This window comes from Montipora capricornis, chromosome 1 (assembly GCF_036669925.1).
Source record: "Montipora capricornis isolate CH-2021 chromosome 1, ASM3666992v2, whole genome shotgun sequence".
NCBI lineage: Eukaryota > Metazoa > Cnidaria > Anthozoa > Scleractinia > Acroporidae > Montipora > Montipora capricornis.
The window spans coordinates 11,962,468-11,987,951 of NC_090883.1; the positions used below are offsets into that span (position 1 = coordinate 11,962,468).

At 41.2% G+C, this 25,484-nt stretch overlaps 1 protein-coding gene across 2 annotated transcripts in view; it reads left to right on the forward strand.

Moving 5' to 3' along the window:
* Positions 1-25,484, forward strand: part of LOC138053696 (pyruvate dehydrogenase (acetyl-transferring) kinase isozyme 2, mitochondrial-like) — a 141,609-nt gene that overhangs the window by 69,801 nt on the left and 46,324 nt on the right. Inside the window, exons 5-6 of one of the 2 annotated variants that reach the window (XM_068900296.1) lie at positions 5,273-5,339; positions 16,871-16,921. In XM_068900296.1, coding sequence (XP_068756397.1) covers positions 5,273-5,339; positions 16,871-16,921 — 118 coding nt within the window. The remainder of the gene's footprint in view (positions 1-5,272; positions 5,340-16,870; positions 16,922-25,484) is intronic. The other variant, XM_068900337.1, reaches the window with a different exon arrangement.

Sequence of the window (25,484 nt, forward strand, 5' to 3'; positions counted from 1 at the left end):
CCCTGATCTCTGTTGGGAAAGGGACATTAACACACATGGCTTCCGTCTTCTTCAAGCTAATTGTCAAGCCGACCTGATTGCTGAATATGCTGAGCCGGTCTGTCTTCTCCTGGATGTGCTGCCAAGTGTGGAACAATAGGGTTAGATCGTCTGCGAAGTCGAGGTCCTCGAGTGTACAAAAAGGGGTCCATCTTATGCCTCTTCACTGATCTTCTACTGTGCGACGAGGAACCCAATCAATAGTAATATTGAATAACACAGACGACATGACACATCCCTGCCATACACCAGTTTTAACTTCAAAACTTAGATCCCCCTGGCCAACGCAACTTGTGAAGTTCGAGTAGAAGCATTTGATGATATTAACAATGCATTGTGGAATGCCATATACTCTTAGACTCTGCCAAAAACTATCCCTGTAGATACTGTCAAATGCTTAGTACATTGCTCAAGTATATTCCGTAGTGTAAAAATTTGATCCCTGCATCCGCGCCCTTGCAAAATCCAGCTTGTTTGTTTCGCAGAATGTTGTCAACAGCTTGGGTGATATGTTGTATAATGACTTTGCAAAAGATTTTACTTGGCACAGACAGAAGGGTAATTCCACGCCAGTTGTTACAATCACTTAGAGACCCCTTCTTTGGTATCTTAATTATCACTCCTCTACTCCAGTCTGACGGAATTTCTTCCTGCTCCCAGATCTTTGTAAAAAAGGGGGTCAGAATGGTTGCAGCAAGTTCAGGGTCTGCTTTAAACAGTTCAGCATTTAAATTATCATGGCCAGGAGCTTTTCCATCCTTCAGGGAATTTGCGGCTTGGATGATTTCCCTCCTAGTTGGAACATCTGTGCTTATGTCAAGGTTGGTTTCGGCTTCCTGGATGTTTGGCACTTCTGATGGTGGTGGTCTGTTTAGAACCCCTCTAAAGTGCTCCATCCAGCACCTTTCCTGCTCTCCCTCTGATGTCAATAAGGTACCATTCTTGTCCTACAAGCATGTTGGTTGTGTGACATTTACCTGTTATGACCTTGGTAATCTTACATACTGTTCCTTGTACATTGCATGCTGCTGCCTCCTCAGTTCTTCATGTACTTCCGTTTTTCTGCTCTTGCTCATTGTTTCACCTCCTTGTTCGCTACCCGATACGTGCCTTTCTTTTAGCCGTTGCGATTTTGAGTCCATCAGGCTCAAATCTGTTGCGCACCTCAAGGATAAGAGATTTTCGCACATTCGGATGTTTCAGTTGAGCCACATCAAAACAGCTGCGCCCCTTGGTTGGATGCCCTGCACCCTTTAATTTCAATTTTAGGCCGGCTGTCACGAGATCGGTCACTACCAATGTCCTCTCCTCTCCTCACCTTAACATCCCGAAGGGAACTCCGCCATTTCCCATTGATCATCAGGTGATCAATTTGATTTATATCCCTGCCATTTGGACAACACCATGTGATTTTATGAATCTCTCAATGTGGGAAAAAAGTCACCAGATTATTTGTTGTGCAAAACTTGAAAAGCCTCTCCGTTTTCATTGATGATGCCACTCCCGTGTCTTCCCATCACCCTGTCACTTCCTGAGTTATCAATACCATCCAGCACCTTTCCTGCTCTCCCTCTGATGTCAATAAGGTACCGTTCTTGTCCTTTACAAGCATGTTGGTTGTGTGACATTTACCTGTTATGACCTTGGTAATCTTACATACTGTTCCTTGTACATTGCGTGCTGCTGCCTCCTCAGTTCTCCATGTACTTCCGTTTTTCTGCTCTTGCTCGACGTTTCACCTCCTTGTTCGCTACCCGATACGTGCCTTTCTTTTAGCCCTTGCGATTTTGAGTCCATTAGCCTCAAATCTGTTGCGCACCTCAAGGATAAGAGATTTTTGCACATTCGGATGTTTCAGTTGAGCCACATCAAAACGGCTGCACCCCTTGGCTGGATGCCCTGCACCCTTTAATTTCAATTTTAGGCCGGCTGTCACGAGATCGGTCACTACCAATGTCCTCTCCTCTCCTCACCTTAACATCCCAAAGGGAACTCCGCCGTTTGCCATTGATCATCAGGTGATCAATTTGATTTATATCCCTGCCATTTGGACAACACCATGTGATTTTATGGATCTCTCAATGTGGGATAAGATAATTTAAGATAATTGCCACGCTTTCATGTTGTATCTCATCGTCCCGCCCAGAATACCGTCTCGCCTGACACCGTCTTTAATCTCCCTGTCCCTATCCATCTGCTTCAGGGCTTGAAATTAACTTTTTTGCTCAGGTGCCAGCTGGCGACTAATGGGGAAAATTTGGTCGCCAGATAATAAATTTTGGTCGCCAACTTTGCATAATTATTAAATAGCACAAAAAAAAACACAGCACGAGAAAGATCTCTAAAGCCATTGTTGTTTTCGGCTTAGTTTGGTGATGTTGTTCTTTAAGGTTATTTGAAATGAAGCGAAGCACAGTCCGTGTTTTCCATAGCAAGGCAAACATGGGTCCTTTATTCTTGCTTTTCACCTCTTCAAAACGTAGTTCTTTCTCTCGCAACTTACCTTTCTCACGACAAAACGCAATACTGCAATTGCTCGGCCTAGGCCCCCACACAACCACAATGCTCATACCAGTTTCCGACCGAGATAAATAAAAGCAGCGGCTCGTATACGGTTTCAGTAGCCTCTAGAATCAGAGGAACTTGGTCTCTTTTCTCCATTTATTATTCACCTTGGGCAGTCAATTTTTCAGGTCTTCGCTTTCTAACAGACAGGACAAGTTCTCCAACCCACTTTACGTTTAGGGTACAGGTTCCTTTTTTAGGTTCCATGCAAATTTCAAACTCATTTTGCAATGTCTAGGTTCATTATCAATACTGTTATCAATATCAAGCTAGTTCCGAGGAGGTGCTTCGGTAATATGGCTAAATCTACGTTTGTTTTCAGCATTCACAACTGAAGATGGATTTAAATTTTCAATTAACCTTCTTGCCGAATCTTCGTCTTCCGGGCGCAAAATTCACATAACCGGCAAGAAGCATACGGTGTTTAAGTGCGCCCACGATCCCATGAAGCCGCTGAAACAACATGGCGCCTCGTAAACGCGGTGATCAAAGTATCAAAGTACATTTGTGCTATTAATTGACATTGTGAGAAACCGAATTTCTTGTAGTATTTATACATTATTTTAATGGGAAAAGAAAGGTCAGTCGTGTTCTAGCTACCAGTTCCGAACAATTTCATCATATAAAGATTCAAATACAACAGTTGTCTACTGTTTATCCTGATTACGTGATTCGCCAGCTGGCGACCAGTGCTAAAAATCTAATCGGCCCAGCACTTTTGGTCGCATTGGCGACCAGTGAGTCGCAATTTCAAGCCCTGTGCTTTCACTTACACCCAACACATGTAAGTTATACCATCTCATTTCTACTGTAACCTGTGCAAGCTTCCCAGTTTCATACATAGTACGTACATTCCAAAAACCAATCCTGGTCTTGGTTTTTGCACTCATCACTTCCAACTTCATGCCAGTAGTTTCCTTCCAGCTTTCACCACTGGCAGTCATACGGCTCAAAGACCTTGGAAGGTCTACGTGCGGGTTGCTGGTTGTCTTCATTGCTATTTCCGTAACAAATACTTTTTACAGGATGGGGTTGTTAACGTCAAGCCTGACCTCCACATCTGGAGGGTCGTGGGACTGTCTTTAGTCTGGACCCTCCTCCTTGACCATTCCGGCTTGGGAGACCCTACCAGGGGTGTAACACCCCTGCCGGCCTAGCTCTTGGAGTCATTGGGACGCACAAGCCACTCAGCCACATCAAGGCAACAGTCCCAGTGAGCATACTTTTTAATTAAATATGCAATGTAATTGAATTGAGTCCGACTGGACATTGAGAGATGGTGTTAATTTCTAAATTAGCAGCATTTCATGCACTAAACAATCGAACTTATTCATGCACTCCTTGAGAATGGAAAATGAATGTTAAGTTCTCACACACTGAATGCCATTCGTCTGCCACACAAGGCAACGGCACTTTATTAACAAACCCAAACCGGCTTATACAATGGCAATGAATGTGACACTATCAGTAAAAACAAAACCTGCAATTGCAAGCCTGTAGATAAAGACTGAGCATCAAGGCTACCAGGGCAATTCAGTTTCCGATTGCAAGAAAGGGCAATTGGCAATTATATTCAGGTTCAGGTCAGACTTTGGTCTCAATGTGAGCAGCTCTGTTAAGTAGTTGCGTTCCAAGAAAGGGAAGCAGACCCATACTTTTTGTTTCCACGGTGAACTTCACTGATGAGTGGCAGTTGTTGAGAACTTGAAGAAGTGTAGCCGCTGATGTTTTGTCAGGCAGTATAGTTAATGTGTCGTCAACGTATCTTTTGTATCTCTCTTCATGAACCAGAGTTTCTTCAATGGATCCCATGAATATCGTCTGGTATACTATTCCACAAGATAGTAACTCTGTTAAAAAAATAATCACGAAAATGTGTGGAGCGAGTTCTATTTGTCTTGAGAAAAAGTTCAGTACTAGCGCGACGAGAGCACCCCCTTATAAAGGAAAATATTCATCAAAGTGTCAAGCAAAAATTACATCCCATTTCATGCACTTGAAAAAGAAAAGTAAGTCCAAATATTCTAGCCAATAATTTAGCGGTAGTAAGTTTGATCAGACGATCCTTGCAGGTGCGTAGCTACCCATTTTTGGTTTGTGAGCCCATTCCAAACTTTAGGATTTCGTGGAAGTCAGAGGAGTAAAAAAATAGGCTTATTAACAGATGTAAAGCAATTTTTCTTGAATTTTTATTGTAACCCTGGATAGCTTTACAAACAAGGAAACATGTTTTTTTTAATGTCATCATGTCTCAGTGACTTTTTCGTCAATATGATATCAATGCGATTTCCATGATTTCAAAAAGACGATTTTCGTCAATTCCATGCCACTCTGGATGTCTGTAAGACACTAAGAAAATCACTGGTACATTTAGGCTCTCTTCAAATTTTCTTTTCGAAGAGCTAGCCATTGTTTTAACCGGGGGGAGGGGGGGGGGGTGGCATGAGTAGGAGTGTGTATATTGAAGTTGAAATGTTTCAGTGGACTTGTAACATCCAGGATGGATTCGTTTTTTAATCATTCCCTTAAAAAACCACTGTGTCAAGGAAAGTGATTTCGTTCTCTGTTATTATGGCCATGAATTTGATGGTAGGGTGGAATTTGCTAGACTGCTCACAAAACAGTTTTACTGCAAAAAATATCAGACCTTTTGTTTTTTTGTTCTTAGGGAATCATGGAACTGCGTCAAACAGAGGGGGATGATGCCTTCCATCCATCAATTCAGTACTTTTTGGGTAATTGTTTAGTTTTCACTGATATACTAATGTACCATAACTCCACTCTCTTTCTGCTCTGCATACATTACGTGAAGTAGTGATTTCAATCAAAACAGAATTCACTTAATTTAGCTGACTGCAGGCAGTTTACTCTCTCCGACTTGATTTGCCATCACAAAATAATGGAACATAGGGATCATGACCTTGTCATTCATGATTTATAGGTAAAAAATCAGTCAAGATGTGAAAGGCAGCATACATTACATGTACAGGAATTAGTTTCAGAGATATGCCATGACCTGAAGCGTAATGGAACTGCAGTTAGGGCTGACATTTGACAGTAAATTCAAGTGTATCTTGTCTTGAAAAAGAAGCTTTATACCACGGTCTAGGTCTTCGCAATGGCAGCCGTGAAACAGTATGGGCTTTTATTTTCTTCAAAATTGCATGGGGTTCGCAGTTGCATTCTCCTTTTTTGTCGCTGTAAAATTTAAAGGTGGTAAACTTTAGAATTTCCACAGTTTAATACAGGGTTAAAAATCTTCTGGAGTCGACAAAAACTATGCTGATTCTCCGCTAAAGTAAAAGGAATATTTCACAGTACACTCAACCGGGAAAATTGCTAAACTCCTGCCACTCAGTTTCAAGACTGACCGTTCTACTGACCTAAAACCGGCTGGCCCTTCACATCATCGGTCTGGATGGTATCAGAATCAGTAGACAAACATTGAAAGCTAGAATTAGATACCATTTCCCAGGTCAAGTGGCTGCTTACACTGCGAATGTCCTCCATTCCACAAACATAACTGGTCACGTTCTTGAGATGATACAAAGAAGGCGTGACCACAGATTCAAAATGAACAGAAATGGATTATTTTAAACTCTATACCTATGCTGCCGCAAAGAATATAGCTAACAGCAATTTGTATCACCCAACTAGTGGACTAATGCAAATCCTGAATTTTGATTGGCTACGCTACTAGAGAACTATTAGTAATAGTCCTCAAGTAGCGAAAAGCGTGCCACTTTCTTTCAGTTTATTCCCAGAAAAACATTTCTTCAACTTACATTGGCTAACTTTATTATTGCCTTTTCTGTCCGACTAGTTGGGTGATACTAAAACAATTACCGATAGATCCTTCGCCCTCAAGGGCCACAGGTCTAATTGTTAATTCTCGACCTCGGTTAATGCATTTCTTGTGCTCAATCTCTTTTATCAGCTCATACAGTATACAGTACCTTAGTTTGACCTTATAATTTGCACTAAGCGAAAAATTTTTTCGCCAGAAAGCGAAATTTCTCTCCAAATAAAGCAAAAAAATGTCTTTTTTGTGGAAAGTTTGGATCAATTGTGACGTTTAGAAGTGCGCGAAAGTAAGTGTTTTTGTGATGAGCCTGCGTGTCTGACCAAAGAATGTCAACCTTGGTAACTTGAACTCACATTTGTCCTCATTCAATGTCAAACCCACCTCCTTTAACCAATTGAGCACAGCAAAAAGCCTCTCATCATGCTGCGCAGCATCATTACCATGAATAACTAGGTCATCCACAATATGGATGACCCCTTCACAAACACACGGTACATCCCGGATGATTTGTTCATATTTTTCGGGTGCTGAGGTCACCCCAAACATGAGACGGGTATATCTATAAAGACTGCGGTGAGTCACAAATGTCGTCACATGCCTACTCTCCTCTGCAAGAAGTATCTGATGAAACCCCCACTTCAGGTCTACACGGCTAAACACTGTACTGCCATTCAAGTCTTGGAGGACTTCTTCAACTGTGGAGATGGGCTGACGTTCTCTAATAATTCCTAGGTTGGTGCACCTCATGTCAACTCAAATTCGAACATCACCATCAGGTTTGGGTACAACAACAGGTGGGGAGACCCAACTGGTTGGTCCCTCTGGTACTTCTTCTATGATCCCACAAGCTAGCAACTCATATAACTTTTTATCCACTTTCTCCCTCACACCAAATGGGATTCTATGGACGGGTTGTGCAACCGGTTTTACAGAAGTATCAACATTAAGTTTTAACTCATAGCCCTTCAAGAGACCCACCCCTTTAAACAGTTCTTTGTATTTATCCCTTATGTCTTGATCTGTGGTCTCTACCTCAACACCGTTCACAGAATGGGTGGGTCCAATGCGTAATAGGTTCAGTTTTTCCGCCATGTCTCGACATACATGTAGTAGAGTCCTGCCATCTCCATCTATAACCACAAAGTTAGCTTCAACAGTAGTATCAGTGTCAGTACACTTGACATGAGCAGTAAATGTGCCTAAGGATGGTAGCGGTTTAGTGTTCCCATACGCAAATAAGACCTTGGCCTCTTTTCGCTGAATTCTCTGAGTTTTAAGCCACTCCCATGTTGGTTTGCCTAGCAGATTCAGGGCTCTAAATTCCGCCTGTATCAGGCGCATTTGTGACTAACGATTTCGCTTTTGTGACTAAAATTTGTCCATTAGTAGTGTTTTTGCGACTGTTTTACGGCCTAGCATACAATTAAATTATATCTAACAGTCTTGTGTCTTACTTGTAACTGGTAGCTGTAGTTTTATTCGAAAAAGTCTGCGAAATTCAAGTTAGATGTTACGTGACTTAATGGTTGATTTCTTGCTCCATTAACGCGGTTTGTCTAAGAAGTGTATCACAGGCGCACTTGCGTTCTCATTTCTGGTTCCGGTAGTAGTAGGTACGTTGTGCAATCTCCATTCTTGTTTGCAGTGGATGCGGTGCTTCACAATGTATGCAAATGACCAGGAGTTATCCGCTTTTAAGGCCCTTCTTATTAATGAAAATTTAGAAGAGGCAAAGAGAATATTCTCAAGTAAGCTCGACATATTCAGGAACGAGATTGGAACTGAAATCTTCCTCGCCACGACTTCGCCACGTGTTTGATCCCAGCAGATGTCAACCAGGTTAAAGGTGAACTTTTTTCTGCACTCAAAGCCACAGCAAACGGACGGAGACTGCTTGTTTAATTAACTCCACTTCAATTCTTCTGCACAGGAATGAATCTCTTGCATATTATTGCGCCTCTTAGTTACAGGCGAATTATATTTTAACGCACAAATTTATTGTGACCATGACGCCTTTAAAGAAACGAAAAGAAATAACACGGATCTTACCTTGGGAACACTGTTTCAATTGCTTTAACTAAAGAAGTCATGGATAAGTTTTCCGAAACAGGCAGCAGGATTGAGGCCGTCAAGGCTGAAGCGCTTGTTGCCTGTACTAGGTACTGTATTAGTGGTCTTCATTCGTACATTTTTTGGGGCTCGCCTCTGTCGTTTCAAAACCAGTACATTCAGTGTATCCTGATGTGAACCAAGAGCACTTGGTAAGTTCTGCTTGCTCTGCATAGTTTTAAACCACTCAAAAATATTCCTGTATTAGTAGGCACTACCCATAGGAAACCAGAGTATCTTGAGATGCGCCGCACGTATGCACAGTAACAAAAGTAGGCACCGTAGTTTAGTCCTGCACTGTAGTAATCAAGGGGCATCTCTTTTTTCCAGCTGTCAAATGCGTTGCACGTGAACAACAAAAAGTATTGAATCTTCCATTTTAAAAGACAAATTTTAACAGCTTGCAATTTGGTTTTTGTTCTAATGTTTTCTTTATACAAACTCTAATTTCGTAGCGTTGTAAATGCTATCAGGAACAGTTTTCATGGTATGAAACAAAAACAAACATGGTGCTAGTTGTTCGGCACATGTGGTAACCGACAACGGGAAGCGCTGAGTCGTGGTTACTGTAGGAAAATTGATATCCTGACTTTGACAGGTACAAAAACTTTCGCAATATATCTTCATGCTTTAAATTAGTTTTCTAGTGCACAAATTTTCACAAAAAGACTAAGTTCGTCATGTTTGCACCGCGAGTGTTCGTAATATTAAAGCTTAAAAGTTTCGCGCAATTGCATTGTACATCATGTAATTTTAAATTGATCAACGTTATGATTCATGACTACTGAACTGTATTTTTTGTCTTGTTCACTCAAGTAAGTAGTTTGGCAAAATTGTGTGTTGTTCATTTAGCTGCTGAAGGCATGATTGGATATTTAATTTTCGAGACACTGGTGCGGCCAGTACTGGATATTTAACTTATGTTCTTGTTGAACTGTGAACAATTAAGATAATTGCATTTGTTTCTTCAGGGAGTAATTGATAAACCCTCCTTTTTGGTGGTTTATGGAAGCTGTTGAAGCATTAAAACCAAATGATGTTAACTTGTAAATAATTAAATAAATTACTTTTATTTTATTTTTGGTTTGGGTTAGTTATTTTTTGCGACTAAAATTTTCGAACTTGCGACTAAATTTTAGTAATTACTCGCAAATTGCGACTGAGAAATTATTTTTAATTTTGAGCCCTGAGGTTGCTTGTCGCACCAGAGTCAATTAGGACATTTGGTAAATGGACACCTCCAACTTGCAGGGTTACTACTCCATTACTCGGTCTTGTATCATCTCCTACACATGCTCAGGACCAGTGCCGGGTCTTTCATCCTGTTCTGCATTTTTGTCTCCATCGCCATCACCATGTACATAATGTGTGTTTGTCTTCTTGCCGCTATCAGTTATCTTTGGGTCAACTTTCGTACCTCGGCTATTGATACCTCGTCTTTCTCCCTGCTGAAAATTTTGGGATGTCCCTCTCCTGCACTTCACTTTAAAATGGCGGATTTCTCCACACTGGTCACATAAATTTTACGACCCCTTGCGGACATCTTCTATCCCTTGCAAAATAATCATCCCGGCCACAGTTAAAACAACAACTCCTGTCAACATTCCTATCCAACTCAGTATCAGTGACATTATGGACCTGTTCTGAATTAGCGTTCCCTCTCATTGCCACCATTTGTAAATCAACTGCTTCCTGAGCTCTAGCAGTTACAGTATTAAGAGATAATTCAAAGTAACACTACCATCTTTTTCGAGGAACTTTCAACGCAACTTTGCAGAATAACATTTATCAATTAACTGGTCTCTGATGTACTCGTCCTCTCGGTTCCCAAAGTCACATGAGGCCGCACGTTGTCACAGGTGGCAGACGAATTGATCAACAGTCTCCCCGCTTCTTTAAGTAATTTGGCGAAAGTATCTCTCGAAAGGTACATTAGCTTTAGGAATAAAGTAATCCTCTAGTACCTTAAAGGGGCTAGGTCATGCTATTTTAGGTAATTTTGTTCAATTTTGTTAATTATGAGCTCTATAGGTCAAATTGGCAGAGCAAGAGTCTTTCATTTGCAAAATCACGGCCACATAACTACTGAGAATGATTTTCCAGCTGTGTAAATGACAGTTTGATATATTTTCCCAGCACGTATAACTCGAAAGCTCTTTTCCATTTTCTCCAACTCTGTGAAATGGAGTGTGGATCCCCTTTTACTTGAAAAGGCTGTAAACCACCGACCTTTACAGCCACCGGCGTCAGAACTCCACTGTTAGTGGCAGCACTCGCCGAACCTTCCGTCTCATTGGATCCTCCAGGCATTGCACCAAACTGCGTCTCCTAACAAATCCGAATATCCTTTTAAACTTTCTTGAAGGTATCCTTTACCATCCCATCCTTGTCGCCAGATGTTAAATTGTGTATTTTAATGTTTTATGACCACAATGTTACAGGATTAAAACAGAAACTGAACATACATACAAGATGCTTCTCTGGTCTCTACAACACTCCCACTCGAGCATGCATGACATTGTGGGATGTCCAATAGATAAGCTTCGGGTTAACTGATCCGCTTTCGATACATCACAGTGTGCTTCCAGAATAACAGGAATACATCTCTCGCTAAATCAAGTAGAAATAAAAACTGCGTGAAACTCCGAGCGTGAAATTTGCACACTGAATAAAATGCAAATTGTTATCCTCGACTCCCCCCAAGATTGAATGACTGAAAAAAAGAATTGCTAAATTTTTTTGCTAAATGACAGGACTGTACATTTGTAGCTCTTGCAAAAGGAAGTACAACATAAAGTGAAATTTAAACACTGAATAAATTCCGAGATACTAAGTATTAACAAGGGTCTTGAGAAACTGCAAGCCAGTGAGCTTCACCAGCTAAGCATGCATGTTCACTTCAAATTTTCAAAGTCGGAGAGAAAGCTCCGCGATTCCAAATCAACGGTCAAGGACGAAACAAAAACCCTCTGGTCGTACAACCATAAAACCTCATTTCCATGTCATCAAATTGGGACAGAATTTGTCCTAGATTGCTGATTGGACGTTCGAGGGAGTTTCTGTTTGGACAAATCAAAAAACCAGTTCTCAACAGCGGTTGCGACAAGCAGCATTGTGTGACTTCAGCCCGAGAGGAAAACGCCAAACTGTGCAGATGGTCCATGTGCTGCTTTAGTGCCTTCACGCAGTTTAACAGCTTTGACAATGTGACAAGACCCATTTTAATTGTAGTTTAATTGTTTTGCTTATCGATTCGCACATGAGAGTACTTGCAGATACTCAAGCTTGTTTGAGAGCGGGCGGGGGAATTAACTAAAAAAGTTGAACTCACAATATTTGTTGCCAGTGTGCCAGTGAACTGATGTCAAGGACAAATGGTGGCATAAATCTTCCCCTTGTTGAAAATTAAAGTGCTTTATCTTGAACAATTTGTGACAATGCACAAACATATGTGACCCTCCATACGAAAACACATCTTATGAAACATGCCAATTTGGGTGAAACCGGGTTTTAAAAGGGTTTCCAAAGGGTTTCAAACTCCCAAAACCGGGTTTCCAAAGGGTTTGTAAAGAGTTTCAAAGGGTTTCCAAAGGGTTTCCAAAGAGTTTCATAGGGTTTCCAAAGCGTTTCAAACCCCTTGAAACTGGGTTTCTGAAGGGTTTCCAAAGCGTTGGAACAATTGATAAACAGCTAATAACAGCGAACAAAGAATTTCGTAGAGTATTGAACTTTCAGTTGACAACTGTTATACCTGAAGGTCGACAAGACTGACCCAAATTCAAGTTACAGTAATCACTTGCTTGCTGTGTACTTGTTTGTCGCATTTTGTCTGCATTATGTTTGACGTCTAAAGATTAACATACCTGTCCATATTCCATAGTCAGTTACCAGCTAAACTTCTTTGCATGAAATATATTCCGATGGCAAAACATGAGAAGCTGATGCGACCATTGGTTTTCATGGTTTTCAGCTCTTTCAGTGTTCAAGCGTGTGTATGTTTTTGGCACGTGAGTGGTAACACAATACTGTCACGGTTAAAAAGGTAAAAACTATTTCTCCGGTGCTATTTGGGATATATCGATGATTCAAACGGTGAAATGCCCTCTGCTTACAGATAGGAAGTTTAATCAAGGTTCTACAACGCACTTTGCACTCTTAACTAGTTTTTCTGCCAGCAAAACTTGTTTTCTTTCGGCGTCCATTCCATCAATCTTATTGTCTTCTGAACCGTCACGGCTAGTAATGAAAAATAAATTTCTCCGGTTCTATTTGAGATAAATCACTGATTGAAACGGTGAAATGCTCTCTGCTTATAGATAGGAAGTTTAATCAAAGGTTCTACAACGCGCTTTGCACTCTTAACTAGTTTTTCTACCAGCGAAAATGTTTTCTTTTGCGGCACCCATTCCATCAATCTTATTGTCTTCTGAAGCGTCACGGCTAGTAATGAAAAATAAATTTCTCCAGTTCTATTTGAGATAACGGTGAAATGCTCTCTGCTTATAGATAGGAAGGTTAATCAAGGGCTATATGATGCGCTTTGCACTCTTAAATAGTTTTTCTACCAGCGAAATTTTTTTCTTTCGGCATCCATCATGGCTAGATTTGGGATAAATCAATGATTCACAGAGTGAAATGCTCTCTGTCAGTAGACAGGAAGTTTAATCAATGACATGCTGTCTATTTAGGGGTAGACAGAAAGTTTATTGAAAGTTTCTATCATGCACTTTTGTAAAAAGGAAAGTCGCGGACTCCTTTGGAGTTCTTTAAAACTGTCACCAATGAACTGACTCACCTCCCAACAAACTTATGAATGGATCGGCGCCTGCGAGCATTTAACTTCTCAGCAACATATGTTTCCTCTATTTTTAGGGAAAAAAGCGAAAACATAAATTTCATCACATGTTCAACTCGACTCGACATTAATTATCCGTTTGTTGAGTTTTCGACTAGTTGAAAAGGGAATTTATCCAACAGCGTTGTATCTCAGTAGATACAATGTAAAGTAAATTGATATCAATTCTATGTGGGATAAAAAAGAACTTTTGAATTCTAGGTGAGATTATTTCAACAGAAAGCGAAAACAAGCATTGAACGCTGTGACATGAATTTCATCAGGTGGGATCGAAAGCTGACATGTTTCATATTTATAACTCGCAAGAAAGTAAGTTTTGTTGTTTGTTTTGTAACGAGCGTAATTGCAAATTCTTCGGAAATCTCGAGAATTAGTTTAGACAAAATGTACACAGAATTACACAATAGCAAATTACAAAATATTTAAGAGAAAAGGTAGCATCTCACGCAAATATGCAAATGACGCGTGTCGTTCATCTCGCATGTAAACAATAACCAGTTCACGTTTACATTCGAAATTTTCGCCACTAAACTTTGGAGAAGTTTCACATGCGTTATATCTTTCGATCTTTCCACAACCATAAAGAAATCAGTACCAAAGCACGTGGCAAAAAAAGACATTTTCTGCAAAAAAAAGTTATAACATGAAGTGCTGTCGCGCATTCGTCAGCATGTGGATAGTGGACGCAAACTAGGAGAATATTTAACTTCCGACATTTTCAAAGCAGGTTTTTAAAGAGTATTCGAACCATTTTCATGTTCTAAAGGGTTTCAAAGCATTTCAAAAGGGTTTCCGAAGTGTTTTAAAAGGGTTTCCAAAGAGTTTCAAAGCGTTTCAAAAGGGTTTCCGGAGGGTTTCCAAAGGGTTTTCAAAGGGTTTCAAACTCTCTGAAACCGGGTTTCCAAAGGGTTTCAGAGCGACCTCAAACCCCCTAGAAAACGCTTTTGTGGATAAGACGTGTTTTCGTATGGAGGGTCACATATTATTGTACATTATAATTTTGACTATTCATTGACAAATTGTGATGTACGGAAAACCATCGCTATTTTCGGGGGAGGGGGGTGGCTACTTTCGGGCGGCTGCTTCTTTCAGGAGGGGTTTCTACTTTTAGGATTAACTAGCGGCCACAAAAAATTGACGTTAATTTCAGGGTGTCGCTACTTTCGGGGAGTCGTTACTATCTGAACTTTACAGTATTCAAATTATCACTTGCAAATCGAGCAAATCGAGCAACCAGCGGACAGAGTCAAAATTTAAAACTCGTTCATATTTACCCATTGATAAGTATCGGCAATTAACTATGTAAACATGATGTAGTTTGTTTTTCGAAAGATCGCTTTAATTTGGAGAAAATCGAGAAAATCAATTTTTGCTCTCGGTGACTTCAGAACAACCAAAATTCAAGGCAAAACGAGCCTTTCTCAAAACTTTGCCTCTAAGGAAAGAAAGCGGGTAACAAATTTCCAGTTACAGTACATTAATCTTATCTTAGCAACGATCTGGCTAGTGAGCAATGATATCTTTAAACCACTTCTTTTTCAACCGAGAGGAATTTAAATTTAAGCCGTGTCACGATTAATATTTTAGGCATGTGCTACACCGTGATTTTGCCCAAAACTCAAGCTATAAAGTATTATTTTAAGCCTTGTGCTTAAACATAAGTTAGAACTTGCTTGGGTAATTTAATTTGCAGTTCATACCAACTCTCCGAAATTGAATAAATTTTGCACGAAAGGTTGATGCTTCCAAAAGACTCTTTATGCACAATTTCACATGTTAAACGATTTGTATTAGACAATTTATTACCTTAATGTGCTCTCCTGTTTTGATTAACCAGCTTTCACCTCATTTCCTGGTATTCATTTCCCGCCTAGCTGACAAGCTCAGATGCACGATCCCCGAACTCGAGACAACAAGCGGAAATATTATGCAAAAACCTCGAACTGGACTAACATTTCATTGCAAGGGAAGCAGTCTCCCCTTCCTTTATCTTACTTATGCATCCTGTGCACTTAAAAAATCACAGGTCTTACAAATACTGAGATTTTGACAGCTGCCAGTCACGAAGTGAGCTTCTCTTCAATATTTCAATTGTTGCGTGACAGAACAAACTTAGTCGCACTAGGGGTGTAGGGGAAAACCTTCGCGAAAATGCAGCTGAAAGAACTACTTCTTATACTTCTAATGAAGATTTTGCAATTAACTCATTAAAATCCGTGTGTTTGTCAAATCATAGTGTTATGGAATGTCCTTTTGAAAAGCAAACCATGTATTGTTTATTTGATAAACCCAGAGAACACTTAAGTGTTCTAAGTAATCCCAATGTGTATGATGAAGGATCAAAGCTTAAAAAATTGGAAATTGGTCACGCCAGTCAGATTAAAACAAAAACACCCTCACATGCTCTTGGCGATTTTCGAGTGATTGACAGATTTCTTTATTGGGGCAATCATGGAAATCCCAAAAGCGGCAAAGATCAAAGGTACCTTATGCCAGGACACCCCTCCCCCCCCCCTCCCCTGGCCTTCTCTTGACTGAGGGAGAGAAGAGCTCTGGGAACCCTGAAACAGGGTGTCTTCTCACTGGTTTTTGTGAAGAACAATCAAAAGCATCTATAATTGGTGCATTCATGCTAGGACGAGGAGTGAGCAGGCACCACAAGGTTCAAATAGTCAATTTTTGGCTACAAGAACCCTACTGCACATCTTCGCCTTAATAGAGATTCCCTGAGCTTTGGGTCAATCCAAGGTTCTGGTGGCAATAATGTTCCCAGGTAATTAAGGAAGAACTGCAGCTTGATGAGCAGAAACCTAACCACACAAAACTGCATAGTTGCAAAACATGAGCAAAGCAAAAAAATTTCATGAAATGAGCCCCACTGCTCTTGTTGTGTTGATGATTCTGATCAAAAGGGCAAGATGTTTCCAGCCATTAACTTACCAAGAGCACCTGAGAGGTCACTGACAGATAATCAACAGTGGCCTTTTTGCCAACCAAAAATCAGGCAATAATTTCTGTGCCAAACTGCAGTTGAACAAACTTTCAATGGCCTGTCTTGTGATAACCTGGCAATTGTCCATTGTTGAACAGGAACCTAACCACACAAAACTGCATAGTTGCAAAACATGAGCAAAGCAAAAAATTTTCATGAAATGACCTCCACTGCTCTTGTTGTGTTGATGACTCTGATCAAAATGGCAAGATGTTTCGAGCCATGACCTCCACTGCTCTTGTTGTGTTGATGTGTTGATGACTCTGATCAAAATGGCAAGATGTTTCCAGCCATTAACTTACCAAGAGCACCTGAGAGATCACTAACAGATAATCAACAGTGGCCTTTTTGCCAACCAAAAAGCAGGCAATGATTTCTGTGCCTAACTGCAGTTGAACAAACTTTCAGTGGCCTGTCTTGTGATAACTTGGCAATTGTCCACCCAACAGACCACCAGCAGCAACCCAACTTACAATAATAATTGCTTTTTTGTTTTTTTCAACAGACCGTTTTTACATGAACCGTATTAGCATAAGAATGTTAATCACTCAGCACTGTAAGTAGATAATGAATAAAGTCTGGTATTTCTGTCGTCAGGAGTGTGCTCAAATTAACAGGTATTTATTTCAAATCCTAAATTTACAGAGGGCAAGCAATTTAAAACGCACATCCAGCAAGTAATCAACATTGAATGGTTGCAAAAAGTGATGATTGAATCATTTGACAGATATGAGTACATATCTGTAACATGATTTTCTTTTGAGCATGTTTCTTTGAGCATGTTTCCGACATTTTAGTCAACAGTTGGATTAATTAATTTATTTGATCATTTTGTTTTCTACTCAGCAAGCAGAGTCTCTTTCAATCTTCCTAGATAAGTCAGGAAGAGGAAAGAAGACTGCCAACCGCCTCAACAATTCAAATGTGTCCGGTCTCAGTTACGTGTGACCAGTAACCACAAAACCAAAACAAAGAGAAGGGATATTTTCGAACAACTCTGGTGAACACGCGACAACCAATGCCATTACATGTTTTATTAAAATATTTTAAGGTTTCTGGCAGACTAGTTTCTGTAACGGAGTAGGGAAGAGATATGGAGGGAATACTCATGGGAATAGGCCACTTTCAATATATTAAAATTCAGCTTGAAAGAGGTTTAGGGGACGAAGACAAAGGAAAGTGAATGATGTGTCGATGTTTTTCACATTCATTCCGTGTTCTTATTGTTTTTGTCCTCTCTGCCTCACTATTAAAGGGGTGAGGTCACGCTATTTTAGGTAATTTTGTTTAATTTTGTTAATTATGAGCAAAGCAAAAGTCTTTCATTTGCAAAATCGCTGTCACATAACAACTGACAATGATTTTCCAGCTGTGTTAATGACATTTTGATATAGATTGATATAACTTTGACAAAAGGTGAGCCGGCATTTTTCAAATTTACCTAAATTCAATTTGGATTTGATATGGGCTATTTCCTTCCATAGCAAACCCATACCCAGTCACTGTCTTGAACTACTGTCATTCTATTGTCTCTTCCTATGGTATTGCTACGTATTTGGCAAAAATCTGTATATTAACCATAGAATCTTGTACAAACCCATACCATTCCCATATCATAGAATCTGGATGGGAAATGCTCCCATAGTAATACCATAGGATCTTGACCCTGTTCTATGGGATTGCTACGTATTTGGCAAAATTCCATATAATTTCCATAGTAGCTGGGTATACTGGCATTTGATATGGAAATGCTATGGGATCTTTGATTCAAGTCCATAAAATTCCATAGGATCCAAGAATAGCTGCATAAATTATGGGAAATCTATGGGACAATACATATACCCATAGCTAAACCATAGCCAAGTTCTGTGCACAGGAGTAGCCCATACGATTCCCAGTTGCTTATAATCGAGTTCTCTGCTGATATAAGCAACTTGGAGAGGGAGATGAGGGGTTTTTACTCCATTTCTACCCTTAGCCCTTCAATTCGGTTGTTTCTACATTTACCTTAATTCTCTTTTGAGAGTTATTTGTTAATATGAGTCCCTTTCCATTTTTGGATATTGCAGTATTACACAATAATCAGCAGCACATTTCCCAAATCATTTTGAAAAAGACTGATCATGTGCTTTTACATTGTAAATTATGGTCTGCGTAAATGTAGGCAGGCTGTTGGCCAAATCGATTAAAAGATGTTAAGAAGGAATCCACCAGCAGTCAAGTAACAAGTGGACAAAACGTTTGTACCATGATCATTTGCATCCTACTGTAAACTTCTGTTTGACTGTTCTCAATATCTTATTGAAAGAGGTGATTTCTACATGTAACAACACCAAATGTGGAAACAAATTTTGAAGTTCATATGAATCACTTAAAAGATGATGTTGAAAGGAAATTGATGATGAAATTTTACCTGTGTTTGAACAATTTCTGTGAACTTTGAAATTTATTTTCTCGGAATCCAATGGGAAATTGTTCTTGGTGTTATTACAGGCTCATAGTTACATCTTTACCTTTAAGAAGATATAAAAAGGAATGTCATATACTATAATTATCCTGGCGCCCCTTGTAGAACGAGACACTGTGTAATCTATGTAAATCCTATTTAACGACCACATTTAAATGGTATGTTATGATATACATATATTTGATATAGAGGCCTTATTTTGAAAGGAAATGCTATGTTTTAGCTAGTCAAATGGAACCTGTACATAGCATATGTGAAGGCTATGTTATGGGGTTTTTTGTGTCCAAAGATAAAAATAGTTTCTACATAGATTCAAAACAGAACATACATAACACATACATATAGTGTATGATAAGGCCAAGACATTGGCCTGAATGCTTACATAGTGATAACATACTCATAGGGTGTAAATTGGCTACAAATAGCCTCTACACAGCTGTAATAAAACACGGAAATAGGACGAACATAACTTTTTCATAGCACTTACGTACAGTGTGTGATTAGAATCTACCTAACTGAAATTGAGGACCCATAGCAAAATTGCATTCACATAGCACTCACATAGAAATATTGTAGGATGCAAACAGGCTTTGATTAGCCTCTAAACAGTACTGAAATAGGAATTACACATCCCATGCCTAATGCTTGCATTTGAGAAATAGAAGGACTAGGGCACACATGGAACACAAGAAACAAGTGTAGCGGCAGAACTGCGACACTAAGACCTTATGACGAGCCATATAACATACAACAACAACTCAGTTTATTTGAAGGTTCCACAGAGATTCATTTACACCCAGTCTTGATTGTTATTACTGATTTCCTTCACAAATAGCTGATTCGGAAGCGATGAGCGAAGCGGTAATACAATGATATGATGCGATAATGCGGTAACGAAAACTATAAGAAAACAACAAAACCTAGCATTACAAAGCACGCTAGGGGCGAATATGAAAATGCATTAAAACAAGAAACAAAACACTCTAAATGAACAGAAAAACTTACATCTGTGTCGTAATATCCTTGCGACACCTTATAGAAACCTTAATCCGTAAACAATGGAGTCCTTGATACCGTAAAGTAGAGAACCGTAACTTAACTATCTTACTAAAACCTTCAGCGGAAAAACAATTCGCCACAGTGTCAACTCGCGTGGTCATTGGGGACCCGGCAAGGTCCAGACCACCGCAATACAATAAAACGTCACACAAAAAAGAAATGTCACGCACGATTCTGCTGCAACATTTCAGGCCCCGAAACGTCTGAGGGGCGTTTACTTCTCTTGATCTCCTTGCTGTTCCACCTTGGGCAGAATTAAGACAAGCTTGTTGACTGGTCTTCTCAATGTAGTTTCTCGCTTTTTGACGACAGCAGACCTGACAAAGCCTTGAGAATCCGGTTCCACTCGCACAACAAGGGCCAACGACCAGGCATTACGTGGAACATTCTCTTCTCGGATTATCACGACATCCCCTTCAACCAGGTTTCGCTGAGGATGTTGCCATTTGTGCCTTTGCTGCATCACAACGAGGTACTCCTTCTTTCACCGAGACCAAAATAGATTTGCTAAATACTGTACCCTTCGCCATGGCCGACACATATACACATCACAGCTCTGAAACTTGCCTGGTGGTGGTAATATCACAGTTGACTTGGTTGTCAGATTGTGGTTGGGAGTAAGCGGCTCAAGGTCGTTAGGCTCGCCAGAGACTGTCGTCAGGGGTCTTGAATTAATAATTGCCTCCACTTCACACATTAGGGTCCGAAACGATTCCTCATCTAAGCAATGACCATATTCTTCCATAATCCAGGGAGAACTTTCCTTGTGGTCTTGATCTGTCGCTCCCAAACGCCACCCATGTGGCTGGCGGCGGGTGGGTTGAAGATCCAGTCAATGTTTTCCTTCTTGAGTTTGGCGTGGATCCCTTCATGATCCATTTTTTCTATGGCTTGGAGCAGCTCGTTTCGCGATAAAGCGCCGGAGTGCTTGAATAAATGAACTTGACTCAAGAGAACTTGCAACCTCAATATGGACTGCTCGGCTAACCAAACACGTGAAAAGAGCGCCGTAACTTTTCATTTCCTTGCGCCCCTCCTTGATAATGAAGGGCCCAAAGTAGTCAACACCAGTGTAAGTAAATGGTGGTGCTGGGGAGATTCGATTCTTGGGTAGGTCTGCCATCTTCTGTACACCTGGTCTGCTGTAATTGCGTCGGCAGAAGACACACTTTGATATCACATGGCGCACTGCTGTGTTCACTTTGATGATCCAATACTTCTCGCGTAGGCTTGAAATAACATGACCGCACCCAGCGTGACCCAACCGTTTATGAGCATGACGGATGAGTACCGTAGTGACATGACGTTTCGGTGGCAAAATTACTGGATGCTTCGTTTCGTGTGGCAAATCTGCACGCCTGCGTCTACCTCCAACTCTGAGGATACCGTTTTCTAAGAAGGGGTCAAGGCGCTGGATAGGACTGTCATTCTTTATACTTGCTTTCTTCCGTTTTTGCAGCTTCTCCTTGTCTAGGCTATTCTCATTTTCCAACTCTTGGAGGGCGTAGATTTCCTTACCAAATGCTAAGTCCTGGACAAATTTTAGGATAGCGAACTCAGCGTCTATCGGGTCTTGCACGGTAAGAGGTGAGCAAGGCTCTTCAGTGTCCTTATGCTTAGCTGTTTTGGTTATTGAAGGCTTCCTTCGGTCTGCGAGGTTTTTGTCGTCTCTTGACACATCTTCCTTGACATTCATACGTTCCTTACGTCTGATTTGCAATATCTTCTTTACTCGCAGGAACACAGCTACAGCTGTCCTTAACCGATGCCAATCAGAGAAGTGGTATATCAGTTTGCTTGCAGCACTAGCTGACTGATTGACGATCACTACATTGCTTGAGGCCACGGTTGTCCCCTTTACTTCTGGGTCATCAGCTGGGACCTGGTTCACCATACGCGGTTGTCGAGGCCACTCACTCTCTGGTTTCCACAAAAAAGCTGGGCCTTGCAACCAACGCTTCCCTTCAATGAGAGCAAGTCCATTCAGTCTCCTGGAAGCATCATCTGCCGGGTTTTCCTTTGTGTCTATGTACTTCCACTGATTTAAACGTGAGCAGTTGCGAATAAGCTGCACCTGATTTGCAACAAACACATGAAAGCGTTGCTGTTCATTGGCAATATAGCGCAACACAGTGGTGGAGTCGACTTCAACAATTCTCCAAGTCGAATTGAGACTGTGGCAGCTGTTAACTCTAAACGTGGAATCGTGACAGACTTGATGGGAGCAAGTCGTGCTTTGCCCATAAGGAAAGAACAGTAAATGTAATCGCTGTTATCGCGCAGTTGCAAGTAAGCAACAGAGCCATATCCAACAGAACTAGCATCGGAAAAAAGATGTATCTGCTAGGACACCACAGTTCCAAACTCTGCTGGCTTGACACACCTATTAACCTTGAACTGTTCCAAAAGTGGTAGCTCACTTAACCATTTGTCCCCTCTAACTTGGTATTGCTCAGGAACAGTGTCATCCCATCCCATCTCTTCGCGACAGAGGTCGTGGAGTATCTTCTTTGCTGGATGCGTTAATGGCGCGGCAAAGCCCAGTGGATCATAAATTGAGGAGACTACTGACAATATTCCTCTTCTTGTCGGTGGCTTGTCATTAAGAACTATACGAAACTCGAAGGCATCAGATTCCACACACCATTGTACCCCGAGGGCACGTTCAACAGGCAAACGATCGCTGCCGAGGTCAAGGTCTCTGGCTTCCTTAGAGCGTTTCTTGGGCGGAATAGATTCCAAGACAGCACGGCTGTTGCTTATAAACTTAGTCAAGTTAAACCCTCCGTGTGCACATGCTTCACTAAGACCTTGGAGCAATTCAATGGCAACTTGTTCATCTTGGACGGAACGAAGGCAATCGTCCACGTAGAAGTTTCGTTGGATGGTTTCAGCTACAAGTGATCCACTTTGGGATTCGGTGTCATTAGCCGTCTGCTTCAAGGCAAAGTTACAACAGCTTGGAGAAGAGGCTGCCCCAAAAAGATGTACCATCATCTGATATTCTTGGATAGCCGATTCCAAATTTCCATCAGGCCACCAGAGGAATCTGAGGAAATCACATTGCTCACCAGGGACCCGTACCTGGTGGAACATGGCCTCTATATCTGCCATAAACGCAACACTATCTTGCCGGAAGCGTGTGAGAACCCCAACCAAGGAATTAGTAAGGTCCGGGCCTTGCATCAATTGATCGCTCAAAGATGCACCTTCATACTTTGCGCTACAGTCAAAGACTACACGTATTTTGTGGGGCTTTTTAGGATGGTAAATTCCGTGGTGTGGTAGGTATCATGCCTTCCCGGGTTCAACTTCTAGATGGTCTTCCGGCACCTTTCTTGCAAGTCCTCTTGATATCATCTCGTTTACAAAACTTACATAATCGTTTCTGTAATTCTCATCATGCAGCATCTTCTTTCTCTGCCACATCGCTCGTTTCAATGCTTGATCGTGATTGTTTAGCATCATCGTTTGAGAATTTCTAAATGGCAATGGTATTACTTAACGACCATTATGATGTTGGATGCTTTGCTCTATTCCAGTAATGAACTTTTTGTCCTCCCGGGAATAACTGTATTCGTCCGGACCAGACTGGCGGTTGTTAAGGTCTAACTGGAACATTTGCTGAATGGCTTGGGGCGATACCATCTCCTTGACTGACTCCGCCTCTCGAACTGTGATTCTATGGCAAATGACATTACTGGGGTTTGGAGTGTCCCTTACATGCAGAGGTCCAGTCAGAGTCCAGGCATGACGCAATCGCATTGCATAAGGCCCTTCGTCACCTCTTGGCTCTACTTCTAAAGGTTCCAGTGCTGCAGGACAATTGCTGCCAATCAGCAAGCCAATCTCTAAGTTTGGAATAAACTTGTGCATCCTTTCCAGCGACACCTTGTAGGTGTTCCCACTGCTTCACCAATGCAGGGGTTGGGATTTGCTGTTCAGCTACAGGTATTTCCATTCTTGTGTAGGACCGAGGTAATTCAACTGGGTTTCTATCCATGTCCGTCACAACCAAACTGTCCACAACAGTGGTGGTTACAAGGCTTTGGCCATGCATGGTGCCAACTCCCGTCCGTTCGCCCTTAACGCCAAGCTGTTCTTTAAGGTTCTCCGTTAAGAAACAACCACCGCTACCATTATCATAGAAGGCATAAGTTGTAATGGTTTCAGTATTGCCTTTCCTCTTCACTCGTACTGGCAAGATTACGTGTAAAATGACTGATTCATTCGCTTTAGCAGTATGGCATCAAGCAATCTGAGGGTTAGTGCAGGCATTGTTTACTGCCTTGTCATTCTCCTGCTTAGCAGGGTTGGTATTGTCCTTTTGTGGCAGCTGGAAGCCATCGATGTGAAGGGCAGAAGGATGCAGCCTGCCACAATGTTTGCACTTTCGTTTGTTTCAACAGTTCCTTGAGAGGTGATTTGTTCCATAACATCCAAAGCACATATTTTATTCTCTCAAGAATGCTCTCTTAAGCTCCGGTGTTTTCCTGTTAAATAGTTCACAATCATCCAGATCATGAGCACGACTGCAAAGGTGACAGGATGGGCTACCATGGCTATTAGTGGGCCCGGCCCCATCTGAGACTGGGGGCTTAACGGTTCCAGATGGATTTGTTGCAAAACTGGTTTCCTTGTATTTCCATGGGCTTTCCGGTTTCTTTGGCGGCATCTTAGCCTTACTGGGCAGTTCCCTTCCTTTATTCAATGGTTCCTTCACGTTGAGAGGTTTAGCATCTTCCTTTCTCTTGTTCAAGGCCTCCCTTTCAAACACTGGATCATTGGCTGACTCCGATGCAGACTCAACAAATTCAGCAAGGTCGGCAAAACACGTTACACCGTTCACCCTCTTCTTCTTCTTAAAGACCTGATCCCTCCATTTAGCTTGCAGGTTAGCAGGGAGCTTGGAGACTACAGCTTGCATGTTTGGTGCGTGATCGAGGACACGCATATACAAAATACTCTTCATGGCTATTGTGCATTTTGTCAAGAATATCGACAGCCGTTTCAGGCCTTGGTTGTCATCAAATCTAATTGGAGACCATTGCAGGATCTTGTTCAGGTAAGCAATAGAGATCTTGTATGGGTCCCCATATTCCTTCTGTAGTAGACGTCTGGCTTCCAGGTAACCTTCATCAGGACTCATGTGTAAACATCCTTGAATAAGATCTGCAGGTTCACCCTCGAGATGCTGATTCAAGTAGTACAAAAGGTCAGCATTCGACGTCACCTTGGAGTGAATACGAGCATCAAAGGCCATAATAAATGTGTTCTACTCAATAGGATCTCCCTTGAACTTAGTTATGGTTGGCTGAGGCAATGTCATTGCAGCGGTCAACTGCTGGTGAGTTGCAATAACGGTTCCATTTTGTCTCTGTTGTAACTCTATTACACTCTGAAAGGTGCGCTCCACCAGCTGAGGTGACTGAATTTCAGAAATTCCGTGTGCAATTTCTTTGGAGTTTTTTGAACCATGACCAGTATATGGTGTAGACGAAGTACCATCTGCAAATGTGGTAGGAATAAACTCTGCAGCCTTAGGATTAGATGTGGAAGTCTTGACAATGGAATCTGTAGCCGCACTGATTCT